This window comes from Anopheles stephensi, chromosome 2, assembly GCF_013141755.1.
Source record: "Anopheles stephensi strain Indian chromosome 2, UCI_ANSTEP_V1.0, whole genome shotgun sequence".
NCBI classification, from domain to species: Eukaryota; Metazoa; Arthropoda; class Insecta; order Diptera; family Culicidae; genus Anopheles; species Anopheles stephensi.
Genome location: NC_050202.1, coordinates 59,931,274 through 59,951,866, shown reverse-complemented (window position 1 = coordinate 59,951,866; position 20,593 = coordinate 59,931,274). Strand labels below are relative to the sequence as shown.

General features: G+C 46.3%; 1 protein-coding gene across 3 annotated transcripts in view; it reads right to left on the bottom strand.

The window, feature by feature from the left end:
* The window catches only part of LOC118506469 (titin), a 65,087-nt gene that overhangs the window by 25,960 nt on the left and 18,534 nt on the right, over positions 1-20,593 (bottom strand). For all 3 annotated transcript variants that reach the window (XM_036043645.1, XM_036043644.1, XM_036043646.1), the window contains exon 2: positions 19,058-19,917. In XM_036043645.1, the coding sequence (XP_035899538.1) occupies positions 19,058-19,310 (253 nt within the window). In that variant the 5' untranslated portion in view covers positions 19,311-19,917. The remainder of the gene's footprint in view (positions 1-19,057; positions 19,918-20,593) is intronic.

Sequence of the window (20,593 nt, the reverse complement as noted above, 5' to 3'; positions counted from 1 at the left end):
GAAATCGTTTCAGAAAAACGTTTAAAAACAGCCTTCGTTCTCCGATATCCGGTTTTAGTGTTCAACGTTCGCGCATTCAATGTCATGATTAATTCACGGCCCCTATCATTGCGGTTGTGAAAGTGTCAAATATTAAAACCGCTCATGCCTTCCGTTCTGCCCAATCCCGATCAAATATTCAACAGACTCGCTCCATCTTTCTCGCTTTCTCTGGTTGCTAAAAACCGTCCCAGGGAGCAAGCAGGCTCAATTTAGTCGGAGTTGAGTCGGCAAATGTCTTAACCTTTATCAAATTTAATCCATTGACCGATCTGGCTGTGATCTGACGGGGGTTGCCCGCATTTTTGCTTCCCACAAACAGACTCAATTCCAACTGGTGGTGGTGAACGTGAGCAGCCGGAAGAGTTCTAAAATAGACTTCACATTAAATTCCTGCCTTGTTCACAGTGAGTCGGAGGACCCCCCCCCCCCCCTGCACAACCGTCGTCTGATCGAATCAAAATTTGGTCAACATCTTCTTCAAAGGGGCGTCGCTTCAAAATTTCTCGGGGCCTCGATTCGATTGGGGTTTTCAGCATTGTCCCCATCATTTCCCTTTATCTGATCGATCTTTCCGTTGCATGTCGGTCAAAAGTTTGCAGCCCTTTATCTAGGCGTTTGTCTTCCTCGTCGGCAAAGGCCTCGCAGGCTCCCCTATTGCCTCCAAAATAATCCATTGCCACTTTCATTTGCACGGAAAAAGTTGTCCTTACTCAGGACCGAGCGGCCCGTGGACACCCGCCGAAGTGAAGCTCAGCAGGGTTTCGGTTTAACGAACCGCACAGAAAACAACCCTGCCGAAATGTTGACCACCATCCTGGTGCCGAAATTTATTGATCGTGCGAGCACATAATCTTGCAATCCAGTCCCGACCCAGCCAGCGCGGCAAAGCGCTAGCGAGGATAAACGAAAATCATGCTGCCCTTTGGGGCATGGCAACGGCGAACGGTGCGCTCCTGGTGTTGCCAGTGGCGCTTGTTGGCACTCACGCGCCCGTGTGTGTGTGCATGTTTGGTGCTAGTGTTGCACTGCTTTGCAGCCACTTTATCGATATCCTGTGCGCAAAGGAGCACGGGTATGATTGGCCGGACCAATGTCTGGCCGGCTGGTGGAAGGTCGTTGAAGTACTTCACGGTACTGCCAGAAGTACTGGACAGAAAATCGAAAAATTGATGTGAAGGCTGGGGAGAGGAGTGATGAGCGGAGAGGCGAAAGGGGATACACTGCACCACCAATATGCGCTCTGACCGAGATCTGAAAGTGGCTAGCGAAAGCAGTTCACTATGGCAAGAACGTTGCAGTTCCCCTGGCTGGGCTCTGCTCACCACAAAACACGCTCTATGTGGGTTTTCCGGTTCGAAACTGTACACTTTGGACTACTACTTTACCGGTTTTTACCACACACTCACCGGATCGATCGGATCGCTATTCGTGAAGTGAAGAAATGGAAAGCCCTCAGACCAGAGCTGGTGTGGTTTTTGGGCAGTTTGAGTTTGTAGAGAGTTTTCTTCGCCGACTGGAAAAAAAAGCAAAATAGCAGCAACCGGTTCGGTCCAAAATCGTTCTTGACGTCAGCAAACACACCAGCCAGCTGACTCACGTGCTCAAGATGGCGACAATTTGAAAATCTCCGTAATAGGGTTATCCTTTCCGCATCCGCTTCGGTGCCCGTGTGTGTGTGTTTATGTGTATCATCAGATGGTCGATATTGAATAAAATTCGCAGGAAATGCTTTGTGGAGCCATCGAGAGTGTGGTGATCCTTTTCAGCATGGATGAAGTTATGGTTTAGATTCGTTTAAGGATGAACCAGTTAGTCGTTTTGTGGGTTATTAAAGCATGCAGTTTGAAGTCTGATTGAAAATTGGATATTAGAAGCGATGACTTGGTTATTTTATTACTTCTTTTTCTTCCATGGAACTATAACCTCGAGAGGCCTCGGCCTGCCATTACTGGTTTTCTGTGACTTAATTTCCAGATTTTGTTTAAGGAATATCTGATAGAGTACTTTAAGATCACAGGCTCTACAAACCCATGAAGTAACATTCAATGAAAAGATCTCACGAGACATGATGTCCATGCACGATACAGACCCTCGCTGACAACAGAACTACGAATTTGGATCACCCAAGGATAAGGATAGGTCCTTACACGGTTAGGAGAAGAAGATGTTTTCAAACCAAAGGGAATTGTACTCTTCTTTGTAACTTAATTTAAAGCAGTATGGACAGGTTAGTAACAAAACTTAGCACACGATGTAAGTATTCATAAAATTTCAAGTTAAGTTGATGGAAACCAATCCATCAATCGATCGAATCAACAGTTCAAACTTCAATTGTCGCCCTGACACTCTTCTGTAAAATGGATGATCCTGATTTCTATCCTAAGCTCTCTCTACTTATGGACTAATGAAACCCTACCCATATCACTATTATTGAAGCATTTGATGATAACTTTCAGCTCAACGTGGACTTGAAAAGGCGTCCAAAGAATTCTAAACCTTTAAAATAACTCACAAAAAAAAACTTCATACGTCGGATTCTTTGTTTTAATTTCTATTTACATCCATCCATCAAACACAGGTCCAACCCCGTTCCATTGACGTTCTGCATCCGCTATCGCTTCCACTGATGACAAATGTTTCAGTGTGGTCTAATAAAACAGCAGCCCAACATGGCCCAGAAAAATGAGGGGGCCCCATCCTATACAAACGCACGAAAGACAAACAGTACAAGTGGTAGGTTAATAGCGACACAATACCAGGAACCCTGGTGCCCGGTGCTTTCAGCAGTGCTCAGCAGCTTTAGCAGTGGTCATTTCATGTTTTGACCGAGTCCACACTCTGCAACTACCTATGGGTACTGCAACTACCGCTACAACTCAATGGCATTATGGCAGTACGGGCAGGAATGGGAAAAACAAAACGAGCAAGAAAAACTCTAAAATCAGCTCTCTCCAGTGGGGCCAGGTTCATTGCATTTCTGGCTGCAACTGATCCTTTTTCCACCCTACCCTTTATCTTTTCTCCCCCCTCCACCCCCACCCTTATTCGGAGTTCCGTACCTGGAGTGCAGGGAAACCATTTACATTCAATTCACAGCCCAACCCGGTACTGGTGGGTGGCTTTTCCTGAAGCCCAACTGCCACATTCCACTGAGCAAACGTCCCCTCCCCCCAAAACTACGTTCGGTCATTCATGGCAAAAGCTGCTGGTTAAACCCGGTCACCGGTCGGCTTTTCTGCAGAGCCGTGGAAAACTGTCCTCCCCGAGCTGGTACGGTGGCGGTGGTATGAATTTGAGCTTTTGAATAATTAATCGGACGCTCGGCCCAATGCCACCCGACATGCAGCAAGTGGGTGTGGGAGGGGGGAGTGTTTCCGACCCTCCCTCATCGCTCACCCTACACCATTAAATGGGTGGCCCGCCCGGGGAACACCGTGTCCGGACTTTGGGACACCGGGAGTATAATCTCTGGCGAACAATCTAGTCACCGTTGACGGTTGAGTCCGGGGTAGTTTTTAGCTGGCAGCACACCGGCCAACCGGGGATTGTTGTGTGCCAGTATTCATGATTTCTGTACCACCGCTATCTTCTACCCTTGCTGGGCGAGGATGATGCGAGTGCCAAACACAAAACACTGCAGCGAACCAGGTTACCGTGCACGATAAGCATCCAAAAGCATAAATGTGGAGCATCGTGTTGCTCCTTTGCAACCAGGTGGGGAGAGGAAGGAGATACGGGCACCAACCAGCCAGCAAAAAAAGTGGCATGGCTTTCTGAGTATCCCGAGGCACCAGCCCGGACCACCCTAGACAGACATGGTGGGTGGGGGTGACTACCCCAACCCATCAGACGATGGTGCAAACGCTTAAAAAGCTTTCACAAAAACGGCGCTCGAAACTGCTGCTGCTAAACTTTAGTTGTGTTGTTATGGCTCGGGCCGGAACCTCGGTTCCATCGTGCTGCTCCGTTTTTTGCCCACCATCCGCAAAACATTTCGGAAAATGTCCCACTTTTCTGGGCGCTTTTAATTTTCCGTAAAACGACAACGACGACGACCCAGGGCTCTCTTGATGGTTTCGCCGCAAAAATGAGACCACACGCTCACCAGCACACAGCCAGTGTGTGTGTGTGTGTGTGTGTGTGGGTTGCCAACATGGTTTCAGAAATCGAGCAGCAGAACGGAGGTGGAAAAAAGCTGGAAAATACAAAAAAGTACACACGAAGATCACCTCAACACGTCGACATGAATAAAAGTCATGTACCCGGGGCCGCAAAACCCGGAATGTGTTCGGCCGACGTTAAGCAAAAATTCGCCGGAAGTTTATTTTAACCCGCCGCTGCCGTCACGCCACCCCATCCGAGCTTTCCCCGGGCACACCGGGGAAAACCACCCCAACCCCTCACCGATTCGCTCAAGCACCCTGCCATTGGCCACAATTCCGTTGGCCGCGTAAGAGGCGTCCTGTGCTGGGATCTTTTGTTTTCCTTGGCGAGTTTTGCACCAACCAACCGGTTTTCCGTCCCGCCAACATTTCGTCATATTTCCGGGCTGCTGGTGGCTGCACTTCCGGTCCCGGAGGGGGAATCTCGAGTTCATCCTGGCCGGATGAACCCTCGGCACGTAATAGCTTATGAAGATGATTAATAAAATCCATTATAGCAATTTATAGAGAGAGATAAGGATTTTTTTTTGCGCTCGGCCACCATCCAATAAGGAGCAAGAAGTCCCCGCGGGCCAGTCCTCAATCCCTCAACTGCGTTACCCACTCCACAGGGCGATTCAGGAAGAAGTTTTCCTTTTTTAAAGGTTTAGCGTTCGTGCTTGTTTACCGTGTTTACAATTAGGAATTTTTCATTACAAGACACCCCAAGGATTCGGGTCGGGTTCGGGAGCTTTGGGTGTCCCCTCTGCCTCCTGTTTCGCTTCCCACCCATTACACCGTGAGGGTGCATCCTTAGAGTGGCTGGTTAGAATTTTCTTATATTCCACGGTGAAGCAACAAATTTGGTGTGGCGCAAGTGATTTCGCGTGCAGAGTGACGACCAGCAAGAGCACGGGCGATTAGAGCTGGATGATAAGAATGGATGGATTGGTGCGCTGTGAATAGATGGTTCACGGTCGACGCAGATCAGATAAGTGAGCAACAACTTTCGTGTATTCGTGTGCCGGCTGATGCGTTGTAATGGTTTGTTTGCCGTTTTTTGAAGAGGTTTTTAATTAACCAACCATTAGTCAGATTTTGTTAAAGATAATTTATATTACATCTAGGGAGTCTTAGATACGAGGGGGTTCTTTCGTCAGTTACAGTTGTCTTAGAGTTCGGTCTGAGATACTGAATCGAGCGATAGACCCGATAAGAGTTTAATTTCAACGGGTGAAACCAAATTAGATCCAGTAAATATTTATTGGAATTATAACTAAAATATATTGAGTATCCCGTTTTCAGCTAATTTGGAGGACCGGGCATCGAATCCCGTCCGGTTCGCCTTCCTGCACTGGAGATTGACAATCCAGCTATGGGTAAAACTAAGAAAAGGAAGCCATTAACGGCTGGCAGAGCTGTTTGGAGGTTAAGAACCAAAGAAGCCAACGGGTGGCCCGATGCTAAAGGCCACAGTGTCTCAAATCCTATACGGACCTTTCCCCTGTAGTGACGACAGACTATCCAACTACGTGGTTTCATTAAGTTTAGTAACTCAAAAATGACAGCCATGACCTAAGAGGTCGCTAGGCCAAGAAAAGAGAAAGAGTCACTGTTCAATAATTGTAATTATTTAAGAAACCATTTTTCTAGTAACTGAATTTTTTGAATTAATATTCAAGATCGAATTAAAATTTTAAGCATTTTTTATTACTAAACAAGGTTTCTCGAAGAATTCTGCCGCCTTCTTGTTTTTTGTTCGGTTAGAACGCCCAAGTTTTTTCATTTTCCATTAGTCAATATTGACGATGGCCCAAATGTTGATGATACCGTGATCAATGTCTGCTACCTTTTCCCAAAGAGTTTTATTTTTTCCGCTCAGTTTTAAGTGGTTCCTAAATATGTTTTTTCAGCACCTGTTTACTTTATAGAACAATTTTTATCCAACTGTGTGGGCTGAAACAAATTCAAACGGTTCGGTTGGCAGCAAGAATTTTCCTTCAGGCAAAAACGAATAAAATTGTGTTATTAATCTAGAATTTTATGGAAAGCTCAGGAACACCTTTAGATTTAATTAATGTACTCATATTAAAACAGCCACAACTTTTAAACAAAATCCCATTGTTTAATTTTGCTCCAATTTTTGCCCCAAAATCGATTCTTTTAAGCAAGTACCCGCCGAAAAGCTGGTCCTAACCCACCATCGTTAAAGGCCACCAGTAGGCAGTAAACAATTAGAAACCGCTCTAAAACAATTCCACCGGTTTGCCCCATTATCCAGTGCTGAAATGGTACTACATTAGGGGCCTATCGTGGAGAGGAAAACAGTTACACTGGTAAAACATTTCCTTCAAACAACGCGGCAAAGAAAACGATGGAAACGACCACCAGCTCCCGAAACAGTACACATCACAGCCTCAAAGGCCGGTTTCATGGCCATCAATTAACTCGTGTCTTATCAGATGCACGAGCCCTTTGCGCTACCGTTCATACGCTCGTGGAAGGAGTTGTTGTTTGCGCGGCCAATAAAATCTTTCACCAGAAATGGAAGATTCGTTGGTCGTTAGCGGCACACGGCGTCCACGGCTAGTTTATGCCCCTCTTCTGCGAGTGGGGACACTAGGGACGGGAGGGACGGGAAGCGAGAGAGAGGGCCGTATGCTAATTAATGTTGCATAAATTAAGATGCGACCATCGCGATAAGTAATTACACTTTTGTAGTGCTCAACAGCAACAGTGGCCACGCAATCCTGGCCCGGTCTTTGCCAGGATTGCCAACACGAGCTCCCCCCGATGGCTGGCAAACCGATACAGCGAAACGTCAATCAGTCTTGGGCAAAGCAAAATCGTACCAGCAAAAGGATTGCGGCCAGTCTAGAATAAGGACTCATATGCCAACAAATCACACGAGATTCTAGCTGGGAACTTGACTAGCAGCGAACAAGGATGACACAGCGTGTGTGTGTGTGTGTGTGTGTGTGTGTGTGTGTGTGTGTGTGTGTGTGTGTGTGTGTTGGGATGTGTTACAATTTTCATCTGTTTTTTTTCCCCTGCTCATATTATTTATTGCGCAACGCCTGTGTTACACCATGGCTCGGCGTTACGCTTCCGCTTTTCCGGTCCGCTGGGAAAATGGACGTTTTTCACACACGGCTGTCTTCACCTACATCGTCCAACGTGGTGGTCCATTTGTGGTGGTGGTGAATGGTTGCAAATGTAAGATCCGGTGGTTCTCGAGCCTGCAGCGATGCGCGTGCTGGTTTTATGGTATCTTCGTCTGCCTTTACGCTTCATTTTACGCGAACCACGAGCGAAAAGCCCACCAGCAAAACACCCAGGCCCAAGTGTGGAAAATGGATCTTCCGGAAAGATATACGTGAAATGTAATGTGCTTCATGTGTGGCTGTGTTGTGCGAGAAAGAAATGACAGTAAAAAAAAGCTCACGCTAAAAACGGGGCACGATAAAGAACAAGCGGTCGGCGGATGATGGCAAAAGATGAGCCACGGGTGGGTGTAGGCGTAGTAGGGTGATAAAACGACAAAACCTTCCCCCACTCTCCTTTACCAGATGCTTTTTTGGGGTGGGTGGACGGTCCACCCAAGCGTCTGTTTTACTGCGAACTGACAGACGGCTGGTTGGTTTTTGGCCGGTGCTACGCTTGCACCGTGGTTCGGCGAAGGACGACAGTTAGTGGCGAGCGCTCGATTACACGGTGGGATTTATTTGTGCGCTAAAGTTATAATGTTGTCGCAACTGACACACACACATGTGTGTGTGTGTGTGTGCTCCCGTTTACTGTTACTCATAATCCTCCGGACAAAGTTTTCCCGCCCGGTCGAAGAAGCATGGATGCCACCGCGCTTTATCGTGCGCGAGTGGATGTGCTGTGGAGTTGTTAAGCTGGTGATAAGGTACATATACTTCTTCATAAACAGTGTCCAATTAGCTCATTGTCTAGCGTGAGTGCACCGTTTTGTGTGCGTGTGTGTGTGGAACAGGTGCGGGTTGGTTTATTTTACTATTATGCTGGACGTGTACATATGACACAAACGTTTTCTGTGTCTGGTGGCAAATGAGATGAGGCGGTGGATATGATCTAGTTCATGATGAGCGCGGTTTCTGTTACTTTCGAGGAGGGATGGGAGGGAGAAAAAAAGAAGATAAAATGGGGACATTTTTTTGTCAGTGACAACCCGACCGTATTGCTTACTGAGAACATTTAACAAACGTGGAACTGAGAAGATATAACTGACGTGCAATTTTTAACACATGTTTCTGTACACTTTCAAGCCAGAATTTTATTCTTCCAAGTGCGGGGTTACATAAGCGTTAATTCTCAAGCCCTACCTTTCCTAAATAGATTCTGTCCGATAACCATAATATCAAACGGTTAGTGTTAGTAGTATTGAGAAGTTAGTAGTGAATAATTATAGGGACCTTTAATAGCTTCTGGGAGTCCTTAAGTTTGTCTTACTTCAGCTTAAGGAAACTGAACCAATCCAATAACTGTCAAGCATACTGCATCAAGTAATTACAGTCCCTAATTAAAGTACCCATATACATTTAACAGGCAAGAATTCTGTCCAAAACTGATATAACTCTTTTAGCTCGAGAAGTTTGAGAGTTCTGAAGTAGCTCAAAAGGATGTTCAGAAGATTTTTGGCACCGTATGTGTAGTAGAATATTGTAAAAGCCGGTATAATGATGAGCTATGATGATAGCACCATCGTAGAAAAAAATAGACTCGCCTCCCGTGTGCTAGTCATGTCATAAGAATGGCACCGAACGACTCAGCCCGTAAAGTCCTTTAAGGCTGCTCATATGGACAAAATAGGTGGCCTAGTCGGCCCACACTCTGATGAACTGCTGGCGTTGATTCTTCTGCCAGAGCAACCTGGATAATGGATTGGCAGACGACGTAGTGAGGCCGTTGAAAAGCGATTAAGAAAGTCATCAATTTGATTTTTACAAAAATGAATTTGGCGTCAATTAACACAAGTTTATATAGTCAAAAAGGCTGTGTTGCAGAGATACCAAACAGGCAACTAGCTTAAAAGAAAGGATATTTCTAGCTTCGGTGAGCTTTTAGAATCAAATTTTTAATGTTAACTCCTATATTCCTTTACTTCTGACTCAAATGTTTAGCCTAGCATAATAGATCACTTCGCCTTACCGTCTTTTTGTAATGTGTGACAATTGCCCTCGTAGCAATCAAATCCATTCTTAGCATTAAACCTCTCCTCCAACTGATTACGTTGCCCTACAGAACACACTTAATTACTAACCTTATGCTCGAAGCACTCTACCTTTCCTTTCCCTAAATCCACTTTCAATTTCTTTCGAGCAACGTTTCCTTTCGTTCGCGGCTACCAGCCGGAGGAAGCCTGGAAGCCTTTACCTGGTGCCGGTAAAGTCAAAAGCAACATAAATCACTCCTCATTCATAGCGCACCAAATAAAGTCTAATTTATTTATGGCTTACTTTCTTCATTAAGGTTGGGTTGTAAAAAATCACTCAACCGCTCACTCGCTCTCTCTTTCTCCCGATGGTCGTCAACGCACCGCCAAGCAAGCCAGTTATAGTAGTGGCCGAGGAGTAGTACGCTTTGCAGTGACAAAAAGCGACTAAAGTTTTCTTACCACCCTTCTCCTTCTCGCAAAACGACCACAAGTTAATGCTTCAACTTCGGGGTGGATGGTCTGTGGTACAGTGCAGAGTATTATGAATTTTTATCCATGCCTTACACCCTGGAGTACTGGTGACGTCTTGAAGAAAAAGGGGCAAGAACACATCTTGCCGCGGAGTGAAACATAAATCCTGTAATAATCCTATTGCAGATAAAACCTCGACCACGACGCTGAATGAACGAATTAGAAAGGTGCAGCGAGCGCTTTGCGGCACAACTTTCTGTCGGACGACAGCCATCTTAGGTCCGCTCTCTTCAAGAAGGACTATCAAGTTGGATTCGGGTAAAGAGTATAGCACGCGATAGGGAGGTAGATGACGAAGCTCAACACAGCTCAACTCATAGGAAAGTCATTTGCAATCGAGACGCAACTAACGGCAGGAAAGTTCGGACCTGGATTTTCCTGGTGCCGATGCCCCGCAATGGCTGCCGGGCCGAGAAGAACAAAAGTGAAATTGTTCGCAAGTGCTTTGGCTCGCATTGCAAATCGGAATAAATATTTCAAACCCGTCAAAAAGTTGCTCTGCAGTTGGTCGTGTCTTGTTGGAAACGGAACCAAGCTTAAGGTGGGCTCTTGAGAAGGAAGTGAGTAGCATTTTCAGCAACCGGCTCTATTCTTCACAAGTTTCAGTGAGGTACAGTGCCAGCCCCAACCGTTTTGTGGATGCAAACTTGAGCATCAGCACAATTCTTCCCCAGGAAAGATGTCACTTCCTGGTGTGAAGGGTGATAGAACAAGAGAGAGAGAGAGAGAGAAAGAGAGAGATCACGAGACGGACACTAGAATCCACCGAAATCCTCACTTCCGTGCTCGGCTGTGGCTGAAATGTGTGTATTGTTTTTACTCCCCCCCTTTCTAGGGATGTCGACTTAATTCGACGGAAAACGGGCTTTTCCTGCCGATGCGAAAGAATGAACTTGTGGCTGCAAAACGCCCGCGACACGCATACCCTTGTCAAACAACTCCATTCCCGGCTGGCGGCAATGACAACAACAATCCACGACCCGGCCTTCAGGACTTGAAATTGATTTCCCGGGGCTTCCCGGGAAGACGACAACACACGGAAATGGTTGGGTTGAATTGGGCGACTCGAAGCTACGGCAAGAAATCTCTACCAAGAAAAGCAACATCCACCAGCACTTCTCCATTGTATGCACAACAATGATACTCTGCTGCCATTGGATGTGGATAGATAGAAACGAGAGCGTGTGTGTGAGTCGATGCACGGCCTGAGAAAAGAGACCTACGTAAACATAATTAAGAGGAGCCATAGTCCGTAACCGAACAAATCACTTTCCTTCCTTTCGAGCTAGTGGACCTCGGTGGTCTGCGGTTTCTAGTAGCGGACATCCCTGCTTCAAGCTCCCATTAGGTCTCCGGAACCGAACCGAACTACCCGACACCCACACACTCTCACACACCCGGCAAGGAATCGTTGAGCAGAATTGCCGTTGACTAGATAAATAGAAACAGGCCGATGCTCGCTTGTGCTTACGCAAACTTGTGCTGCGCATACGATGTCCGACCGAATCTTGCGATGTGGTAAAGTGTTTCGCCCAGGACTTCACCAAGTGCCGTGTGAAAACCCCGAGAAACCGAGCGGCGGGCAAGAACACACGTCGGAGGATTTCTTCCTTCGGGGTCTTTTGCCGTACCGTCTTCAGCGCCCGGCACGGACGAAGCTTTTAACACTCTTATTTCTCTCGCTCTCATTGAAACAAACGGTAGGACCCTTAATTGGTGGGTGGAAGTTCGAGCGGGTGGCATGCAAAAGGGCTACCGGCTGCGGTACGCGAATGGCCGTATGCCGTGGTACTCGGAGGCTTACGGAACCGTTCGCCTTGCACGGGTTCGGCAAACAATGGCGAAAACGAAACGGTGATTTATTATGCAGTCTGCAATTAACATGTTAAGAGAATTAGGATATATTATTCATCTGCCGGCTATTTTCTTTGTGTGTCCCGCTGGCGTGTTTTCGGTGCGGCGCACTCCGGATGCTGATGCTCGTTGACGCAAAGCTCAGTCAGCGCATTTCGTCTTCGATCCGGGCTTCGAAACCATTCCGAACCGGGCTCGAAAGTCGGCCGGCAGCAGCGTCTTTTCAGCTTGACGGTTTAAGATGATAAATGAGTAATGGCGCTCTCGGCGTAGTTCGCCGTCCGACGAGAAGGACGGCCCTTTACTACCGATTGCTGCAAAGTCAATCGATATCCTTGGCTCGATGTGCAGCGGACACAATGACATTGTGCATTCTTGGTGGATGGTGAGTGGAGTGGGAATGGATTTCTACGCCAGTAAGCCACCACCAAAAAGTGCTCCATGATTGATCGTCTCGATCGTCCTTCTTCGGTTGGCAGCGGGCGGATAAGGATATCTCTGTGCTGTGTTTGGATATGACAGGAAATACATCATCACATACACCTGTCATTTGAAGTGGAATATAGTGGGGATTTGGGTTATGGTACTGGAGGTATTGGATGGTTTTTGGGTATTTGCGATTACTGAGGTAATTTCAGTTAGTTTCCTAACTAATGATAAGTGTTATCAGTGCTTTTAACCGGTGCGCAGGACTGAATATCCATGTCTGCGTAAAATAGAGTGAAGGGACGTCAGATAATGCGCGGCTAGACCTATCAAGATTCCATTGCCAAATATGAAGAAGAAGACTGTCTCAGGCCTCTAGAGTTATCCTCAGAAATAGCTCCTAAAATCGTTTATAAGTTCTGAGTCATTTTCTTGTTGAGATACGTAGATAAATCCCCTATTCTAAGTATTAGGATTAAGTTGGAAATGGGACACGTATAAGTTTCTATGGTGGTACTTACTGGTATAATACTTCGATTGAGGTAAAAGGATTCTACCTCACCGGAAGGAAATCATGATGCCGTCATGTCTCTAACATATTTATTGCTTGCCGATTATAACGTGCTACTGTATGCCGACAAAATAAAACTGTATTTAGCTTTTGATGCCGTCGCAATCTACAGTCGATGTGCGTTTAAAAATAATATAAGTCCTTTCTGTTTCTGAGATCCATCTGTGTAATATAATTGGACTACAAAATTGACACCTGTTTGCTACAACATACTGAACGCGTTAGAGGTTTAGGTGTTCTTCTGGAAAAGACGCTCAGCTGTAGATCCAATGAAGACGTCCAGGCTATGGCACTCGATGACTGCTACTGGGACTAAAGTCACTGGCAGCAGGACTATCGACAGCGCAGTGCCTGTTTTAGACTGAGTTGATAAGCAATAATTGAAGCACCAGCTCTCTTTTGCTCTGTGAATTGTGCTGTACTGCTCAGGAGTGTAAGGTTACGAGCAACAATTCGTAACAGATACTGTAGACCATCACTCCATCGCTATAAAATTAGTTTCGTCAGTAAAAAGCATATTCCAGCCAGTTAAGCAATACAATAATTTATCTGTACGTAGTTGTTGATTTTGCTACAGATAGTCTAAAGCTAAACCGAGAAATTTGTAAAGAAATAAACTGGATTTTTTAAGTTCTTAACACACTTTCCCGGTAAAACATTTCCACAGCGCAAACATTCTTCTTCCGCACCCAAAATCTTCACCCAACTTACAGAAAACTCTCCTTTTCCAAACTTTGCTTCGAATTACGAACAAACCAGCCAGCCGTACCATCACCTAACCATTCCTGTCCGCACGTAAATCCTTACCACGGTCATAATTTTCCTTTCGCCTCAGCTCACACCCAGCGGGTGGAAAATCGCGGGCGTTTGTTTACAAACACAAACAATCCCCAAATTTCAGAAGGGGGGGGGGGGGAATGTGAGCAAATAAGGAAACTCTCCCGCCATCCGATCGGCTGGCCATGTAATAAAGTTTTCACTCCCAAAACTCCGTTGGCGTGCGTGCGTACGTGGCACACGGGAACCGCGGCTGCACTGGAGTGTGAGAATTAATCCCTAATTGTATACAAACACAAGCACAGGCACAGCAAACGTGTGTGCCTCCGGGGGCGCAAGGTAACCTCCGTGCCACCATGCACCAGCCATTTTAAACTGCACTTTTGAACGGCGAAAACCACGAACCGACTGGTGTTGGAATTTAAATTAGAAGTAACTGCACCGCTTCATGTGCGAGCGCGCGTACGGGAAGGTCTGCGTTGGGTGTTGCAGTGCGCGGAAAAGCTGGTTCGGTGCGGTTACCAAATTATCTTCACATCGTCGAAAGCAAAGCGCACCAGCACACAACGGCTCCCGTATGCGCATCCAGCTTTTTGAAGTCAAACTACTCTATTTGACAGCTCATTAGCGTACGGTCGGTAGCCGAAAAAGTCATGTATGCAGTTGGGTGGTTTGCGTGGTAGGTTTCAGTTTTTTTGCTTGGGGAGACCCGCAAATGAGTGTCCGGGTTGCCGGGGTGTAGGATAAGTACGTAAAAATAAAGCCAATACTTGAAGCTAACACACCGAAAACTATGGTTCTTTGTTTGCTCATGGTGGTCTTGCCTGGTCCGCAACACTGCACAACGTGCACTCGCACAAGATCAAACACGAGCAGCAGCAGCAGCAGCAGCACGTTTTCGAGGTCGAGCAGGGAGGGAGAAAAAAAAGTAAAACTGGGACTTTCCCAAACACCGAAACCCCGAGCAAGGAACAGTGGAAAAGTCCAAATCAAACAGACATCGTACCAGCGCACGGGATGTGTGTCAAAGATCGTCCCTTTTGATGTTCCACGAGCTTTGACGGAGAAGGAGGAAACAGGGTGGGAGACGGTTCGCTAGCAACATTTGTTGTTGTAAAGTTAGTTGCTTTAAACTGTTACTTGACTCGGTGCTTAAGGCATAATGATGGAACGCACAGAGACCGTTGACCGTCCTCCTGTGACTAATGTGCCACTACACTGTTGATTACATTCGCCCAAGCCCAGCAGAATGAAGAGAGAAAACAAACAGCCGAGTGCCAAAACTATTACAATGGACAACAATAGCTACAAGACTGTTACTCTTTTGTGACCAAGAAAAAAAAAGGTGCAAGAAATACTAATTAAAATTAGTTTCATAAAATTTCCACCGGACAAAGGCAAGGAAACTATTTCTGTTTGGCGTGTTATGCGACGCACTGCCAACAAAGGAAAGCAGCAGGAAATAAACTTTCACCTCAGTGCATCGTTGCACTCAAGGAGAGGCTGCAGTGGTTTCACAACAATTCAGTTTAATATTGCAGCAAAACAGTCGCCGAGCCGTATAAGAATTTCCATGCAAAATTTCACCTGTATATTCCAGACCGTTTTATTAGCGGGCGGCATTCGTACGCGGAAGGAAGGAATTTTTTGCAATTCCTGTCGCTTTATCAATGTCGTACCGTCGATAAGGGATGGGCAAAATTAGCAAAAAAGTGGAACCGGTTTCGAACGGTTCCAAAAATAAAACCTGAGCACCAGTTCCAGATGGTAGACACGGACAAACCGTCCGGAACCGTCGGAACCATGTGGAAGCATTGAAATATTCGGAATCGGATATTTATTTCGAAATTGGAATCGGAATCGTTAGAACAATTGAAACCGTCGGAATTGTCTGAGCAGTCCTGTAATTGGTGAAACCTTTCAGAATCCTCAGGAACCTAGAAACAGACTTTGGTAAATTTGGCCCACAATTTTTCATAAATTCTAAGGATTAGTAATTTTATTGACGCTCGACGTTGGGGACGATGCCAAACTGTATTGCTTGATGGATTATTAAACAGAAAGCAATTAAGCGATAGTAATTGTGTTACGACGGTTCCGATGGTCCCGGACGGATCAGGATTATTCCAAAAATTTTGGACGGTTTTGGACTATAAACTGAAATCAAACCGGTCGGATTCGGATCCGGAACCGTGGGGTTCATTCCACAGAACCCATCACTAGCATCGTTGACTGCTTCACAGCACTCATGGTCGGAACGGCAGGTTTGATTGTGATAAAAATTTAAAGCAAAGTACGCCAACGACATTAAATATTTAAAAACCCATACTCCATGCTCGAGCCGCGACGATATGTCCTTGGCGACCGGCGCCAGGGGCCCGCTATCGTCACCCGCCAGAACAGCACCGGGTTCCGGGGTGATATATCTGCCGGTGTAAGATCAAACATTTTCACCGTAAATAACTTTCCGCTTGCCGCCCATTTGCCGGGTCTTCATTTTCCCGGCAATTGTTGTGCCCAAATGGTTGGCGTTCGCTTGTTGTTTGTTGGTGTCGTTATGCTCGACTTTTTTTTGCGCTCGCTACGATTTAGTCACCTTTCAACGGTTCCAGCGGTAGTAAGGGTTCTAAACAAAAAACAAAAAAAAACAGGCAAGACTCGTTTGCTTGGTGAGTGTCCCGAGTCTTACGCGCGCGCTTTGTGCGGGCGCGTTATCGCAGCAAAGTCAGAAGGCGCTCGAGGTCGGGTCGCTCAAGACATGTGACAAGGTGGAAAAAAGGACATCTGCACACCGTGCCAACCGAGGCACGAGTTGAAGCCAGAAACGCAACTTGTCCGAAGCGAGTAACCTACGGAACGGCGAAGGGAGCAAAACAAAGTGGAAAGCTTCCTGAAAACAAGCAGCTAAATGTCAGCCAGCGTGCCAACCTGGTGTGGCGGCTTGATTTATGTACACGTGCGAGCTGTTCCTGCGTTCGGTGTGCCGCACAGGAACACAGACTGGCCATACCTGCCATACCGTTTTATCGCATTGCAATACTTTGTGTGACTTGGAGGCTTGAGCGAACTTGGGCTCTTTTTTTTCTTCATTCATTTGCTTCGCTTTTTCCACGAAAAACTGGACCGGTAATGGTACCGGTACGCGGTAGTACAGCATTACTTTGGCTTGTTGTCGAGAGTTTTGAGTCGCTAGGTGGGCGCGGGAGTAAATCACGCGAACCGTTTTTTTCCCCTGTTGTTGTTGCCTGCATCAACTTCACCTACCCTCGGAGTGTGAGTATATTCTCCCGTGGGCCCGGGTGTCATAACGAATTAAACAGAGCGTCAAAATGTCCGCTTCGGAGTCTTTTCTTGGCTGCCTGTCGGGAGGAAAAAATTTTCCTTACAATAAAAGATGAAAACCGAGCACGAATTCTTCCACACACGCACATACACTCTTCCCGATAGGAACGGCTGGTGTAGGTTGAATTATTGATAAATGGCTCATAATTACAATCGTTTTCTACCCTTGCAATCCCATCGGCTAAAGGCTACTCCTCCAAAAACCCGGTAAGCAGGCATTCGTTGCTTTTTGTTCCCCCTCCCATATAGACTCCATTGCAAACCATGGCACGAAATCGGAGGACTCGCTCGATCGACGCGTTTATCTCCACCTAATGCCGATGAAGTTGGCCGGTGCAATAATGTACGGTTCGTAATGGCTTCATAGGTTCGGATTCTCACGCCCACCAGTAAACACCAGTGCCAGCCCCGGGCTCCGCGTTTGATGCCTTGTTCCTCCGGGATGCTCGATTCCTAATGCTCGATTCTATGATTGAGCGTAAGCTTGAGGTCCACTCCACTGTGGTGGACTCGCTCAATCGGGACGGGGCGGATTGGGTAGCACCGATAACGGGCTATTAAAATCGTTATTAGTGACTGGTCACGGTTCGAGGCTGCAGCACGATTACCACGGACTTGGCCTAGACGCCCTGCGCCGGTTTGAGTCCTCAAGTCGAGGGTGTGTGATTTGCTATCGTTTTGCTGTTGTTTTGCAAGAAGGGTTTGGCGCCCGGTGTGAAGTTTATTGGTGCTTGGAAAGATGGTCGCTGTGAGAGCCAATTGGGACAAGGGCGATGTTTGATAAAGTGGGATAATTGAGTAATTCGTGCTGGGAATACTTTCAGCAAGCAATTAGATAAGCGAACTTTATAATATTGTTGCAACTCATCTTTATTGTGTATGGCTTGTTTCATGCTGGTTTTAAATTGTTGTTTAATCTTTCATTCAGGCCAATAAAGAGCCAGATTTATAAACTACCTTCAAATAAGCTTCAAAGGTCTTCAATTGCATAGATCTAGGCGCAAGGAATATTTCTCAAGGTTTTGACACATTTTCATTATGGAAATGAGTATTTAATCAGTACTCTTCAAGCTGAAATAACTTCGAGCTAGTAGGTGATTAATTTATCTATGTTTAATCTAACTAAGTACTATGGAAGATTATTTTAAGCTTTTTAATGGTAGATTGATTGAATCATTTAAAACTACTCAAAGTCTTAAGAAACCATTTTTGAAAGTGCATCACAAGTACAAATGATCCAAAATGTGCCCTGAAAAATTGTGTTATCTTGAGTTCCTGATGGGAGACTGCATTCTTAAAAAGAATAACAGACGCCTACGAATATATGTGGGGTTTTATGCTTTTCCATACCATGGAAAAAGATTCAAGCTCGCTCGAGTATTTTTTGCACTAATTTTATTCTATCTATTCTGTACTGTGGTGTTGGTGTTCAAAAAGTACTACCCAATTCCAAGCAATATAACGATGCAAGAGGGTAAGGGTCCTTAGCCTACACGTGAAATAAAACCAGTCAAAACGCTATGGAAATTGTTGACTCATAATGTTGTTGAAGAGTCATGGCAACATGCAACATGCAACACTACTCAGGTAATCTTATCAACGTGTTATAAACTAGATTAGGATTTGGTTTGTCTTAAGACTATCCATAACGATAGTTTAAAAAGAGGCAAAAATTGAACAATTGCATACTTTCAGGCGTTCCGGTTGCGTCCATTAAACCACAAATTCTTCAAAGAAAACAATTGTTTAAAATTTTTCTTTAAAACGGCTTGACATCTTTCATAAAGGAACGATTGAATTGATAGTATAAACCCTGTTAAATCATCTTATTTAAGTAATTTTTGTCCAACCATTCTTCCCCGTACAGCGACACCCTCCGCAAACTATATTACCGTTCAGCGAATTAATCGCTTAAGTACGCAGCCGAGCACCACACTGTCACAGATTAATCGACCATTAGTCAGAAGAAGTGAACCTTCGCTCCGAGGCCCGCCTAGGACAAGGGAAAACCCCATTATCCACCTTTCTATTCGCGCCGTGTGCGCCCTCGATGACCAAAGCCATTCGCTGAAGCGGCCCTACTGCAAGCCGGTAATACAATTTCGTCCGGCAATCATTGCGAGACAATTTGTCACCTCATAACAAAAAAGCGGGAATTGGCTTTTCGAGTGACACTCCTCGGCTACTTACTCGGTCGATCGAGCTCGTTGATTAGATCGTCCGTATCGGAGTAGGAAGCGCCGACGAGGCTGGCCACCGCCAGCAGCAGTCCACACAGCCCGACCAGCCGGCAGTCCTGGATCGCTCTCGTCACGCTTCGCCGTCTGCCTGACATCGTCCTTGAGGTGATGAGATGACCTTTCGAGCACCCGGCCGGTCCGGCCCGGTCACATCCGCCACCCTCGTCGGTGACACGCTCAGCACACTGTCGTGAAAATGTCATCGCACTGTTGTCAGATTTTCGCCATACCTAGAGGCGTGCATGGACACACGCTCGGGGCCACACAACTACATCCATCGTGGATGAATCACACACACACACACGCACACAAAACACTCGGCACCAACACGCTTTGAATCGATTCCTATTTTCACCACACTATGGCCTTTTTTTGCTTTCGTTTTCTTCCTGTGCACACCGACACTGACGAACGATTTTCACCACACTGTGAAGCACTCGGCGTTACCCGCCAAACAGAGACTGGCGAGCTCTTGTATATTTTCACAACAAGATATCAATTTTCTATCCACTTCCGCGCGTTCCACGCTTATCGCACGCTATCTTTAGACGGGTGAATTTTTTTTCCACCGTCCTTTTTTCCCTCACTCACGCACACACACACACTGCTAACACAAGAACTTTACCAGCTCGGGCGGGAAAACCGATGCGCGGCAAAGATGATCTTTCCAAATTCGTTGTTTATTTTTCCGGTCCGCACTGGTGCCGCTGTTGCTGCGAATCGGCTGGTGGCCCGGTTCCGAGGGGGGTTTTCCTTATCGCTAATGGATAGCTGTTGAGCTGTCAGCAAAACCCGTTGCTGCCACACGGCCTGAAACGAGCAAAGGGAAAGAGCACAGACCCACATGAAAAAAGTGATCGAAATTAAAACAAAAAAAAAACAGGGATAACAGGATGGCAAGATAAGCAACACACAGGAAGGGTGGATGGGGTGAGTGCTGGGGGGAAAATTCGAAACTCGTATCCGTTACCGTAACCAGAAACAACGGAAAGCAGACCGAGTAAAACCACCTCCCCCAGGAAACGATAACATTCAAACAGCTCCGGCAAGCATTTTCCACCCAGGTTCCGATTTCCTTTTCCCCGACGAGGGTTAAGAAAATTCTCAGTGTCTTTTATCGGTTTCAGTTGTGTGTGTGTGTGTTTTTGTTTTTCCGTGTTCAGTTTGTGCCTGTTTGAGGAGCGCGAATTGAGAAAACCACTCGGTGGTGGCTGTTTTCCTTCCCCATTTTCTCCGCAAAGGTTCATCGCGTTGCGTCAAAGTGTTGCGTCCTCGCTTCGTGCCGAGCTTTTCTTTTAAGCAGACCAGCTAGTTCGGTAACGAGCGGGCAGCAAGAAACAACAAAAAAAACTCTCACTCCTGGTGAGTGTTATTCGATTGTCTCGGTGCTTCCGCCATCCGTTTCCGCCCGGTTTGTGGAAAGCGTTGTGGAAATTCAGACACACTCGTGGTCGCCCTTGTTGGTTCCCTTGTCATGGGTATATAT